A 23,680-nucleotide genomic window follows, 5' to 3' on the forward strand; every position below is an offset into this window, starting at 1 on the left:
TATATTCTCATTCACATTCTATCAACAAACCAAATTTTCAGAATGAGTCAATGATCGGTTTAATTTCTTTCTGATTCTCTGTCTTTAGGGGGTATTGTTTAATCCTTACTGGTTTAGTGTCTGATTTGAGTCTTATCCGTATGGGTCTCACGTACTTAGTCCTACCTGAGGTTCCATTGGCCCATACTCCTGGATACTCTTGATCCCATACATCCAGAGGAATTTTGTTTTCCTTCTTTGGCTGTATCAAAAATAAGCTTAATAATTCAATTAATTGCTCACCTTTTACTTTAAATCTCACTTCATTGTTTATAAATTTAATTTCTGCTCCCAACTTTTCTAACAAGTCTCTCCCCAGTAATGATTTTGGTGCATTGGGCATATATAAAAATTTATGTGTTCCTATAAGTTTCCCAATCTTATACGATAGGGGTTGTAAATATGATACTTTCTGTTGCCAGCTGGTTGCTCCTATTACATTTAAAGAATCATCAACTACTGCTAATTGCTGATTTAATACCAAATAAGTTTCCCCCATATCTATCAAAAATTCAACCTTTGTATCCTTTTTCTCCAGCTCCATTATAAACAAGGGATCTACTGGGGATTGATTCTGCGGTCTCCCCTAATCCGTATTTAATTCTGCTAGGAGAGGAGGAGATTGAGGTTTGCCCTTTCTTAGCTGGGGACACTCTTGCTTCCAGTGTCCCTCCTTCCTACAAAAGGCACATTGATTATTTCCCAATCTAGCAGGTGGTTGACTAAAGGGTCCTCTCTGTCCTCCTCCCCTTCCCTGATCCACTCCTCATGAACCATCCTTGTGCAGGGCCACAAGGGCAGCGTGGGTTATGGCTCTACCCAGCTTTCTCCAATCTACACTATCCCAATTACAGTACACCCGCCAGGCCTCCTCAAGGAGTTTCTCAATGTCTCTTTGGTCTTCTGCTTTAAGTTTCTGTAACTTCCTCTGAATATCATCTGAAGACTGCCCAAGAAAAAGGGAAATTAACTAATTTTCCCTGGTCTTCAGAAGGGTCGATTGTGGTATATTTTCACATAGCCTCCCACAGTCTGCCATGAAATTCAGTGGGCATTTCAGTGCTGTTTTGTTTCATCGCATAGATCGCTCCCCAGTTTACACACTTCAGCATAGCATTTTGTAGTCCAAGTTTGATCTCTCTTAATATTTTGATAATCTTGTGGGTCACTAGGATTCCACAGGGGTTTGTTGAGGGGAACATAGTCATCTATATTTCCCCTCAAGGTCTGTATGTTTATTAAAGCTTGAACGTGTTCTGGCAGCCTTGAGTACTAGTTTCTTTTTGGTTTCAGTAAGTTGATCCAACATCAAGTCCATATCTTCCCAGTCAGGGTCCAAGGCCTTGGTAAATGCCTTAAATTTCTTGGCTACCCCTTCTGGGTCATCTCTCTATGTTTTGGCTGTTAATTTCCAATTTTCAAGATCCCCCATAAAGAAATTTATTTTAAGACTTATGCCCCCCCTGGGTCCAGTGGCTTCATGAAGAGGAGTTTGTATCACTTCCCCTTTTCTGGCAGAGGGGGGATTGACCTAGCCTGCGTCCTAGCTCGAGTTCTCCTGCTCAGTGGTGAGAATGGCAGGGAGGGGGTTCCTGACATCCTGCCCCACTTTTTCTGCCTTCCCCTCTGAGCCTCCAAGGAGGTATGTTCCTCTTCCAAAGAGCTTCCTCTTTACCCCGCCTCTTCCCTTATAGGGGAGACAAAATCCTCTAGTCTTTCTTTTGACTCCTCTTTATATTTTAAACACCTCTGTCCTATAGAACACGATGAACAACACCTTTTTAACTTCCTGATTTCCTGCTTCTTGTTATCTTTTTCCAAAGCTAAGAGAAGGGGGTCTTGAGGGGTCATATTAATTCCGCATGCTTTCTGCCACTCAGGAGTATTCCTCAGTGTAAAGAACATATCCACATACATTACCTCGTCCCATTTTCCTTCTCTCTGGAGTGTTGTAGCTCATGACGTGTCCAAACCTCAGTGCAGCACCTGAGGGACCATCAGCACTCAGACTCTCATAGAGAGGAAGGCAAAATGGCAGTTTATTGAAAGACACAGGCACTTATATACTAGTAGCAGAGCCAGCCCCTTCGTGGGCAGTTTTCTACTTAGTTCCTATGTTTCCGTCACAACATGTGATCTTCTGCATTGCCACATCCCTATGCTACTACAATTCCCCCCTTCCATGCTACTACACTGGAGGAAAAACATTAATTGTAAAATAGTATTATAATTAAAAGTCCCATTTAGGGGCCATTTCTCCTCATCCTCCAATTTATATAAAGGCCACCATTGATTACAATACTTAATTAAGGTTTTCTTGCTGATACTTCCTCCGGACCCTCTCCCTAAGTCCTTCCAGTGGCTTAAAATGCACCCTAATGGGCTTCATGCTGGGATTTCAGTACTTTGTTGTGCCCCCATCCCCACAAACTACACACCTATAAAAACACCTCATGACACAATACAACAAAAATATAATGGTCGATAACAAGTTTCAATTGGTGTTGTCCTGTGCCACCACAAGCACAGCGGGCTGAGAGTATCTTCTACTCGTTTCAAAAACATGCTTGAATTATGTTGGCAGTGACCACACTGTGCCACAATTAATGTCTGACACTGTTTACAATCCAGGCACAAGAACATTCTGCTCTGTTCTCGACCCAAATCAGGTGCTGTCTGCCTACTTTGACCTCCCACACAGTGTTTCTTGGTACAGCTATGTGCCTCACTGACCAAGCCCTGTTAATACGGGGGGGTGTGTGTGTGTCTGTGCGTGTGTATGTGTGTTCTGCAGCAATATTCTCTTGATGTTTGCACTCAGGGAGTCCCGCTCTCATTACCAATGCCAATATTCAACTTTTGTCCTGGTCTAACGGGTTCCCCTTTAGACCCTTAATTAACAAACACACAGTGGCCCCGAGAGTGACCTCCAAATACAATATATTATGAAACTTAGTATGATGGCTATAATAACCCCAATAACAAATTCAATTCCTATTTGCATCCACTTCGTCCCTTCACTGGCCGACCTCCTCATGGAGGGGCAGAAACCCAGTTAGAAGGACTTCACACTTGCTTCATGCATAATTGCATGTCTCAAACACACTCGCAGTCATTTGGGCCAAGTTACTTTCACTTCATCCATCTCTGGCCATTTCCCTTGCAGGAGAACGGAACCGCGGATCGGGACTCCACACTTGTTTCGCATAGAACTCCTCATGTCACGCATTCTCCCTCAAGTCTTTGTTGATATCACACTCACACTTTTTAGGGTTCTTCCCAATCGTGCAAGTCAGATAGATTACGAGGACAAGAGTGATACCAAAGACAGTCCCAATCCCAAAGGAAATACTGACCTTAGTTGTCAAGAGCGATTCTAGCTTACAATCTATGATCTTCATACAAAGAGCAGAACAACAGTTTGTCCCACTGACAGGGCAGATACTCCTGTCCCAATCTCCCAATGAAGGGAACAAGCCTCCAGTCCCAGAACATCCTGAATCCCACCAACAGGGAGACTATTCCTGTCTCAGTCTCCCAATAAAGTGAGTGAGCCCCAATCTCCCAAGTACCGCTAGCAGGTCAGGAGCTACTTATCCTGTGTATGTCTTATGGCAAGTACAACCCAAAAGACCAGGTACCTTGACCCAATACCAATTATTACTGAGGGGTGCTTTAAGTTGCGTACCTCTCTCAGGATCTTGTCCGTTCCTGTGATGACCCAGAGGAGATGGGGAACCTCTCTGGAGAAATCTCCAGCAGGCGCCCCAAGGGTCCCCACTTCCAGTGCATCTCACAGCCGAATGGAGAGTCTCCTGGTTGGCTCGCCAACTTGATTCAAAGAAATCACCTCACAGTCTGCAATTGTAAAGTAAAGAACACCTTTATTGGCACTGGGAGAACGTAGGGGTTAGCACCTCCCTGTACGTGTCTGACAATTTTTGAAATTACAGGTCAATTATACCTTTTGGCTATCTGATAATAGTTATCACATGCAATACATACTAATGGCAGAGGTTCCTATCTCTAGGGTCCATATAGGGTGGACCTCTGGTACTTAGGCGGAGGTCCTCCCTTCACCCGGGCCCTGCTCGCCTCGAACGTAGCAGTAGGTATTCTCTTATTGTTTGTTTGCTTTTATCTTATGAATACCATCCCTGCTTATAAGCTTATTTACAGAAGCAGAAGCATCGGCACCTAATATGTTTTCAAAACAGGGTCATGCTAGCATGTTGTGGCTATCTCACTCCACTCACACTGTATTTCAACTGTCAGGCAATTGTTACTGAACTAACAAGCAATGCCCGAACTCCCATTTCACGTGTGCAGTTCATTCCTAAGTTAGCTACATTTCTCCTGAGTAATCAAAGATAAGTAATTTCATTTATCTTTTTTCTTGTTTTTCCACAAATAAAAAGGAATGCCATAAGACAAAAATTGTTTTTAAAGATTATGAATTACTTTGGCAATAGAAATTATAAAACTATCTCAGATTCGATAAGGATAAGATGACTATATACATGTCTGAAATTCTCATCTAAAATAGTCTTGCTTCCAGTCACATTTCCTGTCAGGTATGTCTGTTCCAGAGTGAGCTCCTCCATGGGCTGCAGGGAATATCTGCTCCAGTCCCATGGAACACCTCCTCCCCTTCCTTCTCTTACCTTGGTGTTCCCTCTGCTGTTTCTCACTTTCTCCCCCTCCTTCTGTCTCTGTCCAGCATTTTTGCCTTTTCTTAAATATGTTTTCACAGAGGCACCACCAACTCCACTGATGGGCTCAACTGTGGCCTGGAGTGGGGCCATTGTGGAACCAGCTGGAACTGGCTGTGTCCAGCACAGGGCAGCCCCTGACCTCTTCCCACAGAGGCCACCCCTGCAGCCCTCCTGCTACCAAGACCTTGCCACCTGCACTCAATACAGCCACATTCATTACATTGATGATCTGTGCTGTATATGGAGTTACAATGTGAGGAAAGCACTTAGCTACTATGTTAACACAATAATTTAGGACATTTTCAAACATCAGAGTTAGTAATTTGCAAATGTCTCAGTATACCTGTCTACAGAGATCAACACGACCTAGTCTTCATCCCTATTTTTGCAGCCCTATCTGATACTGAAATAGTAGGAGTGCAGTAGGAATGAAATAAAAGTGTAGCAATTATTTACCTTCAAGTCTAGATATTCGAGGATGCATATAATATCTGCAGTCAGTTTTACACAAGGTTCTAATAGAACAGCAGCAGTTGTTGTTGCCGTGTGTTGAGAGGAGTGCAAGGCTTATAAGGTACCTGGGGGTGTCTGAGGGGTTTTCTGGGCCCCCGGCACCCTTGGCCTGTGTGTGTGGAGGGATCGTCCGGCAGATCTCATGAGAGGGGCCAGAGAGAGGTGGTGCTGGCGGTCCCCGCAGCTATTTCAAACCGCTAGGGAGCGTCAGCGACCAGGGCATAGCGTGGTAGTTCACGTGCAAACAGGGAGCAGTGCCTGAGGAGACCCGTGCAGCACTTTGCTCAGTAGGGCGGCACACTCTACCAGTTGGGCTGCTGCCTGCTCTGCTCACCAGCAGGCTTAGGCTACAGCACCCATGGTCTCCCCAGCTAGCTGGTGTCTGTGTATGCCTACCGAGCACGTTGAGGCCTCCAGGGAATTAGAAAGGCATATTAAGCAGTGCTTTGAGATCATTGGAAGCATGGTGGCAGAGATCAGGTGAGGGCTGTGCTCTGCAGCAACTGGGAACCATCTACCTAGCCAGGCTAGCCTGCAATGAGTGGAGGCAGCCATCCAGACAGAGATTCCTATCAAGGAAGCTGCTGTCCAGGTGGAGGGCTTTAAAGTCTGTACCCCACACTCCTGGGTGGAGGAGGGTGGAAGTTCCACCTGTGGGAGGTGTGCTCTGGTGGAGGCACTCAGGCAGCAGGTAGAGGAGCTGCAGGAGGAAATCAGTTATGCTGTATTAGACATGGGGAGCAAGAAATAGAGTACTGAGGCATTGCAAGAAGAAATACTAGGGCCTTGCGGCACTGACCTCCAAGGACTACCAGACAAGGAACATCAACAGCAAACATACAGCACCTTGAAGAAGGAGGTGCCATGGTCTGTAGTGACCCATGAGAATAGGATATCACTTCACCCTATTTCCTCATATATACCAACCAGCAACAGATGCAAAATCTTAGCATTGGATGAAACCAATGAGCAAGACTCACAGGGAGAAACTGCACCAGTTGCACACATTAAAAGCTGCAAAAGGAAGCAGTGAGTGCTAGTAGTGGGTGACTCTGCTGAGAAGCATGGAGACATCCATCTGCCAGCCTGGTATAGAGTCAAGGGAAGTTTGCTGCTTGCCAAGAACCAAGATCCAGGATGTCACAGAGAGACTGCCACAAGCGGTAAAAAGCACAGACTACTGTCCCTTACTTCTTTTCCATGTGGACACCAATGACATGGTAAAGCATAACCTAGGCAAGATCAAGCAGGACTTCAGAGCCCTGTGGGCACAAGTGAAGGGGAAAGGAGCTCAAGTGATCTCCTCTTCTATCTTGCCAGTCAGGGATAGAAGTGTAAGCAGAAGTTGACTCATCATGCAGATCAACACCTGGGTTTGTGGCTGGTGTCCTCACCAGAGCTTTGGTTTCTACAATCATGGGATGTCATTCAATGAATACAGATTATTGGGGATAGATGAGATCCACTTATCTAGAAAAGGAAGGAGAATCTTTGCCGGCAGATTGGCTGACTTAGTGAATCACATTTTAAATTAATGAACTTGGGGGATGATGTTCAAAGCTGTGACACTTGTGTACTCACAAGCAACAGGGTGGATAAGCACACCCTAGTAGATGAATGAGGAATGCCCCTCAACCCTCCAAAAAGGTTCCGCCAAAAAGGTGAAACAGTTGGCGGTCCAACTGAAGTGTCTCTATACCAGTGCAAGCAGCAGGAGGAGCTGGAAGCCACTGTGTAGCTGGAAAGCTATGATCTGATTGCTATCACTGAAACTTGGTGGGATGAATCACATGGCTGGAGTTCTGCAACAGATGGCTATAAACTGTTCAGGAGGGACAGGCAAGGAAGGGGGGGGGGGGGGGGGAAGGGTTGTTCTCTGCATAAAAAAAATGGATTGATTGCACAAAGCTGTCCTTGAAAAACAACAGTGTACAGGTTGAGAGCTTATGGGTGAAAATTAGTGACCAAGCCAACAAAAGAAACCTTGTGGCTGGTGTTTACTACAGGCTGCCTGATCAAAGGGAGCCTGTTGATGAAGTGTTCTTACTTCAGCTACAGGAAGCATCATACTCACAGGCCCTGATCCTGCTGGGGGACTTCAATCACCCTGACATCTGCTGGAAAAGCAGCACAGCAAGCTGCAAGCAGTCCAGGGGACTCTTGGACTTCATAGAGGATAGCTTCCTAATTCAGGTGATAGACATCCCAACCAGAGGCAAAGCATTACTGAACCTGTTGCTAACTAATGCAGAGGAACTTACTGTAGAGGACAAGAGTGGCTGTAGCATGCCCTGGTGGAATTCATGGTCTTGAGGAATATAGGCCAGGTGAGAAGTATAGTCAGGACCCTAAAACTTAGGAAAGTGAACTTTCAGTTAAGGAATTAGTGGGTATAAACCCCTGGGAAACTGCCCTCATGGATAAAGGAGCAGAATAGAGCTGGCAGCTCTTTAAGGACATTTTTCTTAGTGCACAAGAGCTCTCAATTCCCATGTGCAAATCAGGCAAGGAAGCAGGAGACAAGCATGTCTGAGTAAGGACATCCTGGTCAAACTAAAGTGTAAGAAGGAAATGCACAGGCAGTTGAACCAGGGAAATATATCCTGTGAAGAATACAGGGATGCTGCCCAGGTGTACAGAGGTGGGCTCAGGAAAGCTAAGGCACAGCTGGAGCTGAATTTGGCAGGGAATGTGAAGAATCATAAGAAGGGCTTCTACAGGTACATTGGTCAGAAAAGGAAGGAAAAAAAATTGTAAACACACTCCCCCCACCCCCAATAAATGAGACAGGAGATCTGGTGACAGTGGACATGGAGAAGGCTGAGGTACTCAACAACTTTTTTGATTCTGTTTTCACTGGCAGTCTCTCTTCCCACATCTCTCAAGCCCCTGAACCTCAGGGCAGGGACTGGGGAAATGAAGTCCCTCCCATCATAGGAGAAGATCAGGTTTGAGACCACCTGAGGAACCTGAACATACACAAGTCCATGGGACCTGATAAGATGCATTCCAGGGTCCTGAGGGAATTGGCTGATGTAATTGTCAATCCACTCTCCATCATTTTTGAAAAGTTGTGACAGTCAAGTGAAGTCCCTAGTGACTGGGAAAAAAACATCACAACCATTTTAAAAAGGTTTAAAAAGGAGGACCCTGGGAATGACCGACCAATCAGCCTTACCTCCGTGCCTAGTAAGATCATGGAACAGATCCTTCTGGAAGACATATGAAGACATATGGGTGACAGGAAGGTGATTAGAGACAGCCAACATGACCCCCCCAAGGGCAAATAGTGCCTGACTAATCTAGTGGCCTTCTATGATGGAGTGACTGTGCTGGTGGACAAGGGAAGAGCAAAGAATGTCATCTACCAGAACTTCTGTAATGCCTTTGATATGGTCCCCCACAATATTCTTGCCTCTAAATTGGAGAGATAGGGGTTTGATTGACAGACTGTTGGATAAGTATTGGCTGGATGACCACATCCAAAGAGTCAACAGCTCAGTGTCCAAGCAGAAACCAGTAACGAGTGGTGTCCCTCAAGGGTCCGTACTGGGACCAATACTATTCAGTATCTTCATCAATGACACAGACACTGGGATTGAATGTATTCTCAGCAAGTTTGCAGATGACACCAAGATGAGTGGTGCAGTTGATTCACTTGAGGGAAGGGATGCCATCCAGAGGGACCTTAACAAGTTTAAAGAATGGGCCCATGCAAACCTCATGAAGTTCAACAAAGCCAAGTATAAGGTCCTGTACCTGGGTCGGGGCAATCCCTGATATCAATACAGTCTGAGGGATGAATGGATTGAGAGCAGCCCTGCGGAGAAGGACTTGGGGATATACTGGTGGATGAAAAATTGGACATGAGCCAGCAATGTGCACTTGCTGCCCAGAAAGCCAATCATATGCTGGGCTGCATCAAAAGCAGCATGGCCAGCAGGCCGAGGGAGGTGGTTGTCCCCCTCCACTCTGCACTTGTGAGACCCCACCTGGAGTACTGCATTCAGCTCTGGAGCCCCCAGCACAAGACATGGACCTGTTAGAGTGGGTCCAGAGGAGGGCTACAAAAGTGGTCAGATCACTGTAACACCTCTCCTCTGAAGAAAGGCTGACATTCAGCCTGGAGAATGCTCCAAGGAGACCTTATTGTGGCCTTTCAATATATAAAGGGCTTATAAAAAAGATGGGGAGAGATTTTTTTACCAGTGACAGGACAAGGGATAACAGTTTTAAACTGAAAGAAGGTAGATTTAGATTGGACATAAGGAAAAAATTCTTCACTATGAGGGTGGTGAGACACTGGAACCCATTGTCCAGAGAAGCTGTGGATGCTCCATCATTGGAAGTGTTCAAGGCCAGGTTGGATGGGGCTTTGAGCAACCTGATCTAGTGAAAGATGTCTCTGCCCATGGCAGGGAGATTGGAGCTAGATGATCTTTAAACATCCCTTCCAACGCAAGCTATTCTATGATTCTATGAAAATAATATGAGGTGAGGTAAACTGATTCAATTGTGATCAGAAGGGAATAGTTCATAGAATTAAAAAAATTTAACAAATAATCTTATTTGCAGATTCTGGTCTGAGGACAGATTTTTTCACAACAGTTGTAGTTATCCTTTATTGGATGCATCAGGGAACATTGCCACAAAGGATGAGGAAAAGGCTGAGGTACTCAGTGCTTTCTTTGCCTCAGTCTTTAATAGCAAGACCAGTTACCCTCAGGGTACTCAGCCCCCTGAGCTAGAAGGCAGGGACAGGGAGCAGAATGAAGTCCCCACAGTCCAGGAAGAAACAGTTAGTGACCTGCCGCTCCACTTAGACATGCACAAGTCTATGGGGCCAGATGGGATCCACCCAAGGGTACCGAGGGAGCTGGTGGAAGAGCTTACCAAACCACAGTCCACCATTTATCAACAGTCCTGGCTAACTGGGGAGGTCCCATTTGACTGGAGGTTAGCCAATGTGACGCCCATCTACAAGAAGGGCCATAAGGAGGAACCGGGGAACTACAGGTCTGTCAGCCTCAGTACTAGGGAAGGTTATGGAGCAGATCATCCTGAGTGCCATCACGTCGCATGTGCAGGACAACCAGATGATCAGGCCCAGTCAGCATGGGTTTATGAAAGGCAAGTCCTGCTTGACAAACCTGTTCTCCTTCTATGACAAGGTGACCCACTTAGTGGATGAGGGAAAGGCTGTGGATGTTGTCTATCTGGACCTTAGTAAAGCCTTTGACACTGTCTCCCACAGCATTCTCCTAGATAAACTAGCTGCTCATGGCTTGGATGGGTGTACTCTAAGCTGGGTAAAAAAATGGCTGGCTGGCTGAGCCCAAAGAGTGATGGTGAATGAAGATACATCCAGTTGGTGTCTGGTCACAAGTGGTGTTCCCCAAGGCTCAGTAGTGGGGCCACTTCTGTTTAATATCTTTATCGATGATCTGGACAAAGGGATTGGGTGCACCCTCAGTAAGTTTGCAGAAGACACCAAGTTGGGGAGGGAGTGTTGATCTGCTTGAGGGTAGGAAGGCTCTGCAGAGGGATCTGGACAGGCTGGATTGATGGGCTGAGGCCAGTTGTATGAGATTCAACAAGGAGAGCTGCTGGGCCCTGCACTTGGGTCACAATAACTCCATGCAATGCCACAGGCTTGGGGAAGAGTGGCTGGAAAGCTGCCTGGTGGAAAAATGACTTGTTACTGTTGATTGACAGCTGGCTGAACATGAGCCAACAGTGTGCCCAGGTGGCCAAGAAGGCCATTAGCATCCTGGCTTGTATTCAAAACAGTGTGACCAGCAGGACTAGGGCAGTGATTGTCCCCCTGTATTCAGCACTGGTGAGCCTGCACCTCGAATCCTGTATTCAGGTTTTGGGCCCCTCACTACAAGAAAGACACCGAGGTGCTGGAGAGTGTCCAAAGAAGGGCAACAAAGCTGGTGAAGGGGTCTAGAGCACAAGTCTTATGAGGAACACCTGAGGCAAGTGGGGTGGTTTCATCTGTAGAAAAGGAGACTCAGGGGGGCCTTTGTTCCTTACAACTGCCTGAAAGGAAGTTGTAGACAGGTGGGTGTCAGTCTCTTCTCCCAAGTAACTAGCGATAGGATGAAGGGAAAGAGCCTCAAGTTGTGCCAGGGGAAGTTTAGACTGGATATTAGGAAAAATTTCTTCATTGAAAGGGTGGTCAAGCATTGGAACAGGCTGCCCAGGGAGGTGGTAGAATCACCTCCCCTGGAGGTGTTTAAACAACACATAGATGCAGTGCTTAGGGACATAGTTTATTGATGAACTTGGCAGTCCTGGGTTAACAGTTGGACTCAATGATCTCAAAGGTCTTTTCCAACCTAAATGATTCTAAAAGTATCCTTAAAAAACCCCAATTGCTCACCACCAACCAACCAATGCCCAGCCAATCCACAAGCAGCAGTCCCCTCGCCAACCTTCAGCCTAATTTTATTGCTGAGTGTGACATCATATGGTCTGGAATATCCCTTTGGTCAGTTGGGGTCAGCTGTCCTGGCTGCGTCCCCTCCCAACTTCTTGTGTACCACCAGCCTACTTGCTGGCAGGGTGGTGTAAGAAGCAGAAAAGGCTTTGACACTGTATAAGCACTGCTCAGCAATAACTAAAACATCCCTGTGTTATCAACACTGATTCCAGCCCAAATCCAAAACATAGCCCCATGCAAGCTACTATGAAGATATTTAACTCTATCCCAGCCAAAACCAGCAGACAAATGTAATCTTTTCACAACTGTCATTAAACATTTATTCTCCAGTTTGTAAACCCTCTGTATTTTAAATTTCTTTCTAGTATCTTTTTGGAACATGTGATTATATAGAAGATTATTATTACAACTTTCATCTGATTTTGGCATGTGAAAGGTTATTTTTTTCCTGAAAATCATGTTAAAAATATTACTAATTATGTTGCCAGTTATTACTAATATTTTTGCATGTATAATGCAAATAATGATGATAACTGATATTTTAGTTTATGACACTGTACAGCTGACAGAGCCCAAATATGCCATTCACTCATGAAGCAATGGTGTTGACCACAGAGTTTTAGTGACCTGTTTGTGTTCCTTAGTTATAGCAGAGAAGATGGCTTCTGGTTTGGTACATTTGTTTTATTTGCAAGAGATCCCAAAGAGTGGGTTTCTGCAATATATTCTGTCATATAAGATTCCTCTTGGGAAGTTCTATGAGACACCTTTGTTTTATATCTCTCATTTCTCCTATGACTGGTAGGCAGTTTCATGAATGGAAGTGAGCTTCTGTTTCATAATATAAAGGTTTATGGCATTTTTGCTTTCCCAGTGCTCAGCAATTTAGGCACAGGAGAGAAGATGATAGTGTATTAGTAGAAGGTTTGAGAAGAAAACTCATGGAAAGGTGTTTTTTTTCCCCTCAAGCACTTAAAGAAATAGTCTTTTTGTCCCTGTATTCACAGTCAAAGTGTACATTTAGTCTCCATTTTCTTCTGGAATTATAGGTATGATTGTTTGGCAAAATAATCCTCTTCATCATATGTTTAGTCAGATGTTTCTGCCTTTTTCCTTAAACTTGCCACTAATCTTGCTTTTTAGATTTCTAGATTGCTGTCGCACTTTGAGATGGAACAAGTAGAGATGTTAAAGCTATTTGCTGATGCTACCATTTGTTTATCATTTATTTCTGGAATTAGTTTAAGGAATTGAACTTTTTTCTAGGCTACAAAGTAGTATAGTAGTAGTGAAGAGCCACTAGAATCTCACAGAATGCAGGATGGTATGAGAATTGAGCGAATATTTGGTTTTGAGAGAGGAAGAGTTGTAATGAACATGGAGCTATGTATGGAGGGATGGAAGGAGTACAGTACTGACTTAATACACTTCACCACGACCAAAAGTTCTAGTTCTATCACCAACAAAGTTCTAGATATTTATGTCATAAACTTGAAATCCATGCCCTTGCAGGTTACATCTTATATTGTATTTTAACGTATTATTAAAAAAAGTGAAAGGAAAGTATTTGCTAATTATTATGCTGTTATTTACCTCTTGAGTCTTCCAAGAACATTTTTCTTTTGTATTCCCCCTTATCCAGTCAAAAACTTAGATGTGAATATATGATCTAAATGGTTTCCTATTCTTCATAGTTGATGCATTAAGTTGTTTATATCTGCCTTCACAACAGCTGTAGCAAAATTTTATATTTTAAAATAATGAATCTTAGTAGATAGATACATTAAGAATCTTTAAATTTATTTAGTTATAGCTAAACATTGCAGAATAATGTACTGGATGCTCTGTGGAAGCATGTGAATTGAATTCCTGAGGTTTGAGCATAACAAGCCATATACCAAATGACTCAACACAGTATTTACAAGCTAACTTGAATTATTCATCACTACTTTTTTTTTTCCATAGCCTTTCATGTCCCCTAGATACCCTGGAGGTCCAAGGCCACCTTTAAGAATACCCAATCAGGTAAGAATTTATCACTGATGCACATTTGTTTTCCAGGGGCATGGTGCCCTATTGAGAACAGGGAATGTTCTCATTAGCTACCAATTTCTCTGACATACAAAACTCACTTAGTTTCTCTCTACCCCATTTTGTCTGACCATTAAATGGTTATTTTGATTTGTTGTGTGATAAGGCAAGCCACTCTCAGCTCACTTTCCTATGCTTAGTGTCTACACCTCAAAATTTATTGTGCATTAAGCCTGTCTACAGAGGGATAATATAGTTGTCTTGTGCAGTGCTTCATTAACCTTAACTAATCAGTGCTGTCTCCTCTGAGAAGGTAGCAGAATGTATCCATGGTTGTTATATTCTGTAAACTTTCCTAACCACATTAAGCAGTTAGCAATGAATTTCTTTTTACTTAATTATGCATAAAATGCACCACTCCCTCCTATACCTTTTTAGATGTGTAAAGTATTTTTACTTTGCAGTTATGGAGATTATTGGTGAGGTAAAGATATCATAAAGTACACTGTGCCTCTTACAGAATGAGTAATGAGCTGCTGCTTGTCAGCAGAAACCTTTATTGGCCTATCTGTGAAAAGATGGTTCTAGAAGCAGATAACTTCTGCATTTTTACAAATTTTTAGTTTTGTTCTTGGTGTAGATAGATGAGGAGAACACAGTAGTTAGCAGATGAAAAGGTAGAGATAAGCAGATGAAAATTATCAGTTGAGCTCGGAAAGTGAAACTGAGTCAATTAAAAGATTGGGAAAGGTTGATAGGATAGCTGGAATAGGGGCTTTTTGTGCAGCTTAGACTTTCAGGACTACTTTTCTTGTGGTCACAGCTTGATGAGGACACTCTTCTGCTCAAACCTCAATTCTTGCTATTGTTTATGTCTGTATGGCACAATATCAACAAAATGATCTTGAGCACTGGCACAACATTGCCAGAAAGTTGAAGTTTAAATTTTAGTGAGCTGGACACTTCAGGTTGCAAGACTTTTTCAAATGTTCCTCTTGATGATGTTTGAGAGCAGGTTAAGTTATCTATAGCATAGCTACTTTCTCACAAGGGAAACAGGTGACAACATTCCTGAAGTGATCATCAAGGGACAATATAAGAATGCATTATTAGGGCTTTAGTTAAATATTTGGTATAGATATACTGTAGCTCAGTATCAGGTATCTTCCTGCTTTTTGTACCTTTCAACGTCAGCCAAAGATACACAAGCATTTGGCTTTCACTTTTTTTTATTTCTCTTTCTACATTTCTGAATTGTATAAATACTGGCAAGTAAAAACTGGATGTGGTAAATGCTATAAAAGTGCTACCAACCTGCAGTTTTAGTTTCAGAACTATTTTTCAGCTATTTTTGTCTGTACATTACATTATTTTCAGATTAGAGCTGTAACATAATCTTAGTGAATTACAGCTCTTGCAATTCATTTACATTGTGCTGCATTCATGAATTACTGCTTTTGGCAATTCTGCCATACTGTAAGTTACAGTATATATGGGCAGTGTGTGGAAGTAATAAACTATTGTGATGCAGCTTTAAGGTTAAAATTTTGATTACATGGAAGTCAGTAAAAATTAGAGTTAAAGTTCCCACTGTAACTATAATTCTATCCCTTAATGCATTGCAGTAGGGATTATAGTTCTTATGCAGGGTAGTGTAGCAAAGGGCATGTGTACACAGCACACTGTAATGCTGTGTAAGGATTTCTGAGCTAGTTTTACACTTTTTAGCAAGGAAAGTTAGTATATACTGAGTATCACACCAATGCACCTAAAAGTGCCTCTAGTATTTGCTCATCTAATCTTATAAGAGCAGTTGCTCTTGTCAAGTAATATGATACAGTGGAAAGGGACTAGTCTTTTATGTAACTATCCACACTAATTACTGCATGAGTTAAGTCTTCAGTCAAATGGGCTTACAGCAGTTCCTCCCTCCTTATTTATCACTTGTCACCTCTGACAGAAATGAACAGTTCCTGCTTCACTAGTATTTGGCACTTCTCTGTATTTCATGTGGTGTTCTTGCATATTGTCCTGACTTGGAGCCACTGAAGTAAATATAAAACTGATTTAAATTATGTATTCTCAGTTTAATATATATTCCATAAATACTACAATAGAATACCTTTTGAGTAGGTGTTAAAATGAGGTAACAATATGGATCTTAATTTTGAATTTCCTACCTCCTGTGAAAATAAACCTTGGAGTATTTGTAGATGGTTCCCCTTTGTATATATCCAAAACTACCACAGTATTTCCAAGTTAAGAGTAACTGAAACGTTCCCTCAGTAAGCAATAACTGCATTGCCTGAGTATATATACTTTCATAATACCAGATTTATTTACTCCAGATACATTTTTACTGAAAATGTGTTGTTGTTCTGAAATGTTAAATAGCACTTTATGTGTCAGCTACAAAGATCCATTTACAACATTTTTCTAGTTGACTAAACTATAGGTAAAAGACTGTAGAAATTAGCCTTAAACCTAAAGGTTTCTATAAAATCAAGGGGCAGATAAAAATCTGGGGATTTAAAAATGTTTAATTTGGACCAGAGGTAGAGGTAACAACACAATATAACTTCATACTTGAAGGCAAGATTTAGGAACAAGTTTTGTGACTCTTGTACTACTCTCCTGTAGATGGATATAATAAGCTTATTTTAACACTAATGTCCTTCAAGAGTAAGGCAGAGTGGAAGCTAAAATATCACTCACATCACAGTCCTAATTTACCCTTTGAATGCTGTGAAGTTGGCTCATTTATGACTCATCCTCAGAGAAGATCACAATCTTCACATTCTGGCCTCTTAAAGGAAGATGTTAAAATAATGGTTAAAAAGGAAAACTATAAAAATTTAAGCTTAGGATAAATTACCAGGTAACCAAGAAATGGGTAATGTTCTGAGGTTAAAAAATAGGTAAGGTAAATTAAAGGAAGAATTGGGGGAAAAAAAGAGAAAATTAGGCAAGAGTATATTTTGGAGATTATTTATACATAATTCCATGGAAGCCCAAGATTTTGTCTGTGCAAATCCATAATCAGGGTCTTAGTCATTTAGGAGAGTTAACTCTTCCAGATTGCTCTTGATTCAGAAGAAACATTTGAGAATTAAGAACAAAATACCTGTATTATATGTTTATCACAAATTATAGTGTATTATCTCCTTTTAATACTGTTTCTATGTCTGCAGGCACTTGGAGTTGTCCCAGGAAGTCAGCCATTATTGCCCAGTGGGATGGACCCAACACGGCAGCAAGGTGAAGTGCGAAATAGTTATTTGGAATGTTCAAAAGTACTATGATCTCAAACTTGTGTCTTTCTTGTTATGTTTCAAAGCTTACTGCAAATTTGTAAGCTCTTTCTCGAACTAAGGGATTATTTGTTAAAGTTGTTTTAGAAGGCGCTTGTATATTGCATAGCTGTTCAAGTTGCATAATTATCTTTCCAGGGCATCCAAACATGGGTGGGCCAATGCAGAGAATGACTCCTCTAAGAGGAATGGTTTCTTTAGGACCACAGGTACCTTCCATGGATATATCTCTCTCTTTATTTACAAGATCTGTACTTACAATATATATTACTCTGGCTTTCTGTGAGTTGAAGATGTGTCAGGACCTGTTCTTCTAAACCCATTTTAAAATAAAACTTATCTCTTTTATAGAATTAATTCTGAGTTGCAGCTGTACAAATTCTAAAATTCAAGAATAAATTATTTTAATTAACAGTTGTAATTAAAACTTACATAAATAAGTAACTTGCTTATTTCAGAAAAGTTATGTTTGTCCCCCAGACAGTGTATAACTAAAGGCTTGTAAAGGAGCTCAAGGACTGAGTAGATGTTTCCTTATCCTCCCAACCTAATTGATTGCACTGTTTAAGAGGGAAGAATTAATCTAATAAAATTGTTAGTCAAACTTTGTAGTAAAAAATCCCACAAAAATTCTTTAAAGATTTTTCTTCATCTGCTATTGATCTAGATTTTTGTTGAATGCCAGAGAGATTTTAATGTAAAATTTGAAGTTCATGCTGCCATTTCTCCTCCTTATCAATCTTAAGCATCTCTCTAGCTCTGTTTTCAAGGAGTGAAGCAACCCTGAATTGCAAGAATCAGCCTGCTGCCTTCCTGCACAGGCAGTAAATGTGAAACCCTAAATGTGTTGGTATAGAAACGCTTATATCAAGTATAGCATTTATATGTTTGTTTCCCAACTGATATAAACTATTACCAGTAGAAATGCTTTGATGCCTTTATGATTGTGTCATATACTTATGTCAGTATAAACCTGTTGGAAGAAGGGTTCACCAGAGTCAAGAAGATGCTCAATATGAGTTATGCATCTTGCTCAACTTTATTAGTTTCTAACACTACTTATATAGAACCGATACACATGCATATTCGTAAAGCAGAAATATAATTGGTTAGTAGTCTCTAAACACGCGCGGTTCTCACACCCCTAATTATCATGACTAAAATAAGCATTCTATCCATGTAGCTAATTGTGTTGCTATGCTTCAGCCTTGTAGTTTGTTACTCCCTATATTCCCATACTGCTCCCTATCTTTCTTGGCCCTGCACCTGCTTTCCCAGCAGCTGTATCTTGTTACAGCCACGGCCTGTTGGCACAACATAATTACTTGGTCTCAGGATTCAAGAATAGCTCAAGGCTACCTTTCTTGTTAACTTCAGCACAGCAACTTCAGTACAATTCTGATTACAGGCCTATTCTAATACCAGGCCTGGATTGTGCAGATCTTCAGAGTTCTAAGGCCATGCTTCTGCAGCCATTCTTCTACATAAACCATGACTAAACAACTTTTTTCAGTGTAAAGACACACATAGTGTTAGTTAAGTCCTCCAAAATCAGAATTTACCTCAATTTTATACTTTATGATTCTAGACTGTTTCAAACTAAATAACTTCAAGCAAAAAGTGGTATACACTTGTAAAGCCTTGAGTCTTTGAAAAACTCCAAAGGCTTTGTTTCAGGCTTTTTCAAGCTGCAGTTATGCCAGCTGAACAGGCTGCTACCTATAATCTGTGACTTGCTACTTATTCCAAGTCCCCTCTGTTGGTGAGCTTCTCACATGCTCCCTAATGAATTCTAGTAAAAAACAATTGGGTTGTCTTAAATATTTAAAAAATAAATCTTGGCTAATCTGGCTCATTTTGACCACCAGAAGTTAGGGAGCACTTTTATGAACAACTCAACCACCAGATAAACAGTGGAGATGGTGACTTTGTTTAAAAAATTGTAAGGAACAATTTAGGGAAATAACTTCTGCAGAGAGCATAGCTGCAGCTGAAGGAACCTATGTATGTATTAATTAAAACATTTTATGACCAAGAAGTATGTTTGAGTAGAATTCTTCTAGCCCTGCAGGATTCCATAAAGATCTTTAACCCACGTCCACACAAATGATTCTTGAATTAAAGAGGGAAGATACCAGACAGACCAAACAAAGAAAATGGCTCAGCTCTCCAAATTAAGATGTGAAAATGAAATAAAATAGATACAAGAACTACTATTTTGTTACAGTAAAACTGTGTTCTCTTCCAGATCCAGTAGTGCCAACTGAGGATGTTACTGTGCCTAGCTGCTTTGGCTACTCACCAGTTACTGCCCTACAGTTCTGACAGAGTTGTTACTGTAAGCATCCTCTAATCTGTCAGGCAAAATTATCTAGGATAACTCAGATTAAACAGGTAGTTTGAGTTAATCTGGCTGACTTTGGCCTGAGCATGCACACCAATAAGTCTGCCAGCATTATAAAAAAAGGCAGGAATGAGTAGTACTTGATGACTAGCCACTATGAATAATACTATCTTCAGATGTCACAGTTGGATCTAGAAGACATCGGTTTGCAGCCTTTGGACCTATTATTGCAAACCAGCTATCTATGGGACACTTTTGGGAGTTTCTAATAATGAAGGAAATTATAAGTGTGGGGGTTTTGTTTGCAACAACAGAACATCCTCTTGTAGTTCTAGATCAGTTCCAGATAACCAATGTCTTGTATCACTCAACATATATACAGTACCAGGCCAATACTTTGAATCTTTGGATTTCTCCCAGGTCTTCATGACTTCATTTTGACATGGATTTTTGAATCTGACCAATATGGAGAACACACATAAACTTGAGTCATATAGTTTATAGTATAATATTTTATAGTATAAGTAGAGCATATTAGATCTAGTATTGGAAAATAGCAATAATGATTTATGATTAGGATTTTCTTAAAGTAAATCATTTCCCCCTCCTTCAAGGTGCACAACTGTTCATTTTAGAGAATATGCTATTATCCATTCCTTTGGACTATCAAAAAAAATTAGCAGGATTAACAGAGATTACAGAGTGAATTATGCTTGTGAGGTAAGATACATTGCTCTGCATTCTTTTAAATAAAAATAGATATAATTTAGTGTTTCATATCAATAGTACAGTTGTTACCATTTTTCCATAATATTATTAAAGCACAAACTCTGATTTTATAGTCCTTGGGCAATATGTTTATTGGGATTGTTATGACATTCACTATCATATTAAATAATTTTTATATTAGTTACCTTAGTTTTATTAGAATAGACTGACTAGAATATAAATGTAATGGCTATTTTATATGTTATAGAAGTGATATCATGTGGTGTAATTTAATATAAGCATTTATTGTTACACTTTTCATTAACAAAATCTAATTAAAAATAATTTTATTTAGATTTTATAATGTAGAAATCTCAGAACAGTCCAAATTTCTTATTTTGTTTGAGCTACCTTGGTATAAAAGCTGAATACATTATAAAACCTGCCCCTCACTGGTCATTGACTTGATCTCTGTATGTGTAAATAATTCCTCCTGAAACAACTGACATTTAAAGTATTCTTTCTGTGTTTACATTGTTTGAGTAGTATATGTAATTCTTTTTCTTTGGGGATAACAATATTATTTTTTTAAGTCAACAATGGAAACTCCCGAGAGAATGAATTACATTGTCCTATCTACTTAGCAGTTAAGTAGGGATATCGTTAACCTGCTGTCTTTTCTTTCCCCCTCTTTGGTTTTGTTTTTTTTTTGTTTTGTGGTAGTCTGACCCTTGGTTATCATTGCAGAACTATGGAGGTGCAATGAGACCCCCGCTGAATGCTTTAGGTGGCCCAGGAATGCCTGGAATGAACATGTAAGCATAATGATAAAATCTTATAATACTTAGAAAAAAACATTTCATTGTAGGAGTAACATTTGATACACATAAGACAAGGGAGAACATGCTTTGGTTAGTAAACATGATTTGATGGATAATAACTGCAATTTGAAAAGTGAACGTACAGCAATTCTGCACACATCTATTACAAGCTCTTTTGCTTTCTTTCCAAGCCTGTACAAATAATGAGTTTCCTTTACAGGTCAAAATTCAAATATTGAAATATAGTGTCAGTATAGTCACTGATATTTGCTTGTGTGTATTTTTTAAGGACACAGGGTTTTTTCTGATTATTTTGCCAAGAATAGTACAAGTATGCTGCGGCGAATGAAGAGACGGGACGCAGCTTGATGCAAGCAAATGTCAATTTATTGTACAGAAGCACGAGTTTTTATACTCTTTCAGAAGGTGCGCGTTTTAAACAGATTGGTTCTTGAAGCTAAGCATTGCATACTAGGCAATCCCTGATTGGTGGTTAACTACCATCAATTAACAACAAGGTGTTATCTTTCCTTGGCGCCATCCGTCTCCCACTCCCCTGTGCTCTGTAAACATGCCTCATCATGTTAATTGTTGTCTGGACAAGCTCGAGCACATTCCCCTCAGCTAACTGATTGCCATGCATGGTCCTAGTTTGCAGACCACTCCTGCATCTCCCCCTTCCTGTTGCACAAAAAGAACCTTTGAAACCGAACAAGTAAAAACAAGGTATAAGTAATAGAACAAATAAAAAAAGCAACTAAGACATATTATCAGTGTCAAAATAACCCACTGTCTTTGTTCCGTACAATTTTACAATTTCCCCTTTTTGTTTTTGAACAGCTAGTACCAGGTTTGCCATGTTCTGCAGGGCCCTTGCAAACATGACAGCAACCAAGGTAATAGCAAACAAACAATACTGCCAATTGAGTGAATGGATGCCAAAAAGGCTGACATTTTCTCAGATTTTGGTAACATGTTGCTGCAATGGGGCGCCTAAAATCCACGCAGCACATACCATCAAAATCCTCACAGCCATGTGTCCTTGAACCAACAACAAAAAGCAGTAGCAATTTTGACTCACATTCTTAACTGCCTACCAAACAAGGGGATTTAACTCTTTAATGCTTTCCCTGCTGTTACTCCGGATAAGAGAAGAACCGCTGAAACACGTTCCCATCATAGCCTCCTACTACATTAGCATCTACAGAAAGACAATTATCGACATTCAAAGTGTAAACAATATCATCTTCTTTTGGATTAACATTATACATAGGTGAAAGGGCACACCAAACAAGAACTAGTTCAGTCAAAAAGTTCAAAACATAGCATGCCTTCTCTGAACATACCTCTGGGGTCATTCCCTTCATTCCCTCTCTTTTTTATGCAAAGAGAAACACTTTTACCATAACAGAGAAGCCCCTATTTACATCTCTGAGCCTGGACACAAACTGCAGCTGTATGCTCCACCAGGCTCAGGGCAAGAATCATTCATGTAGTTACATAGCTATATATCTCTACAAGCCTGCAGACACCTATTAAACACTAGATAACCATGTTTATCTTTCCTATTCTCCTCTTCACAATACCCAGCTGTTCTCTCATCTCTTGTTAGGTCAAATATTCCCCAGTTTCTTCTCCTATATCTCTCCTTAGACATTCTCTATCCTCCCCTTTTTTGCTTAATTGCGAGGAGGCAAAGGGTGTGTGCAGCTGGGTGACCATGACCTGCTTTACATTACAATCAACTAAACACTGAATACAGGGGAAAAAAGCATGGGAGACATAAGGCAAACATCAATAAGGTGGTTAAAGATAATTATAATAAATCCTGTAATACTTTTGAGTCATGGCCCAAAGTTTCCCAGCCGTGAGAAGAGACCAAAGGCATCCCGCCCCTGGCTCTGTTGCAGATCTTTGTTTTAAGGCTTTTGAGTTTTGTATACTTTTGTAAATTAATTCACAGTGGTCACTCAGATTCACGTAACACATCCTATCAAAGTCTTCACACTTGTGTCCCTGTGCTAATAATAAAAATCGATAGCAACTCGGTTCTGTAGCAACATATGATGGGCAGAATCAACATCTGTTAATAAGCCAGAAAAAAAAAGAACAGTATTTGTAGTATTACTTTGTTTAGCAAGCTAGTAGCCTAATTTACTAAGCAAGTTAAAAGTGTGTACTATTCTTACAGAAGAGATTAGAGAAGCAAAAATCTGTTATGCTGCATTCCAGAACTCAGCCTGAGAATTACAGTCTGCTATGAGTTCTGCGTTACAATCATTTGACACATGTTGGGGTTGCGATTGTGAAAGTTGCCCATTTACAATTTTCATTGGCATTATCACAGCTAGTTGTTTTAAAAGCAACCCTTGAGCTTCCTGATGTTCAGCTTGTTGCAAAATATTCTGAAGCCAATCAATAAAGTTAGTATTACAGTTAGTGACTCTCTAGGACCCTGCAAGACTGTGGGCAAGACTCCCGCATCCTGACTGCCTTAATAGCCATCTCCTTCATTTGCAAACAGTTGTCCCTGGGATACCTTGCCTGAGTCACAGAATTGGCACAGTTAATTTTCTCCAGCCAACTGCTCATAGTTAACAGCAATTCCCCGATTAAGGTTTTCAATCAAGGCCACTACACATAGCTCACAAAAATCAGATAACCACATCATATACTGTATCAGTTAGTACCATACAAAGCAATGACTTCCAATCATGCAGTGTGAGTGTATAAGGCTCTGCCATCACTTC

At 41.0% G+C, this 23,680-nt stretch overlaps 1 protein-coding gene across 8 annotated transcripts in view; it reads left to right on the forward strand.

The window, feature by feature from the left end:
• The window catches only part of LOC121080606 (single-stranded DNA-binding protein 2-like), a 144,973-nt gene extending 123,761 nt beyond the window's left edge, over nucleotides 1-21,212 (forward strand). For 3 of the 8 annotated variants that reach the window (XM_040578743.1, XM_040578747.1, XM_040578749.1), the window contains 4 exons: nucleotides 13,681-13,740; nucleotides 16,938-17,004; nucleotides 17,196-17,266; nucleotides 20,833-21,212. In XM_040578743.1, coding sequence (XP_040434677.1) covers nucleotides 13,681-13,740; nucleotides 16,938-17,004; nucleotides 17,196-17,266; nucleotides 20,833-20,928 — 294 coding nt within the window. In that variant the 3' untranslated portion in view covers nucleotides 20,929-21,212. Of the gene's footprint in view, nucleotides 1-13,680; nucleotides 13,741-16,937; nucleotides 17,005-17,195; nucleotides 17,267-19,305; nucleotides 19,420-20,015; nucleotides 20,122-20,832 lie in introns of those variants that run through there. The other 5 variants (XM_040578744.1, XM_040578748.1, XM_040578750.1 and 2 more) reach the window with 3 other exon arrangements.
• The last annotated feature ends 2,468 nt before the right edge of the window (nucleotides 21,213-23,680 follow it).

This window comes from Falco naumanni, chromosome W, assembly GCF_017639655.2.
Source record: "Falco naumanni isolate bFalNau1 chromosome W, bFalNau1.pat, whole genome shotgun sequence".
NCBI lineage: Eukaryota > Metazoa > Chordata > Aves > Falconiformes > Falconidae > Falco > Falco naumanni.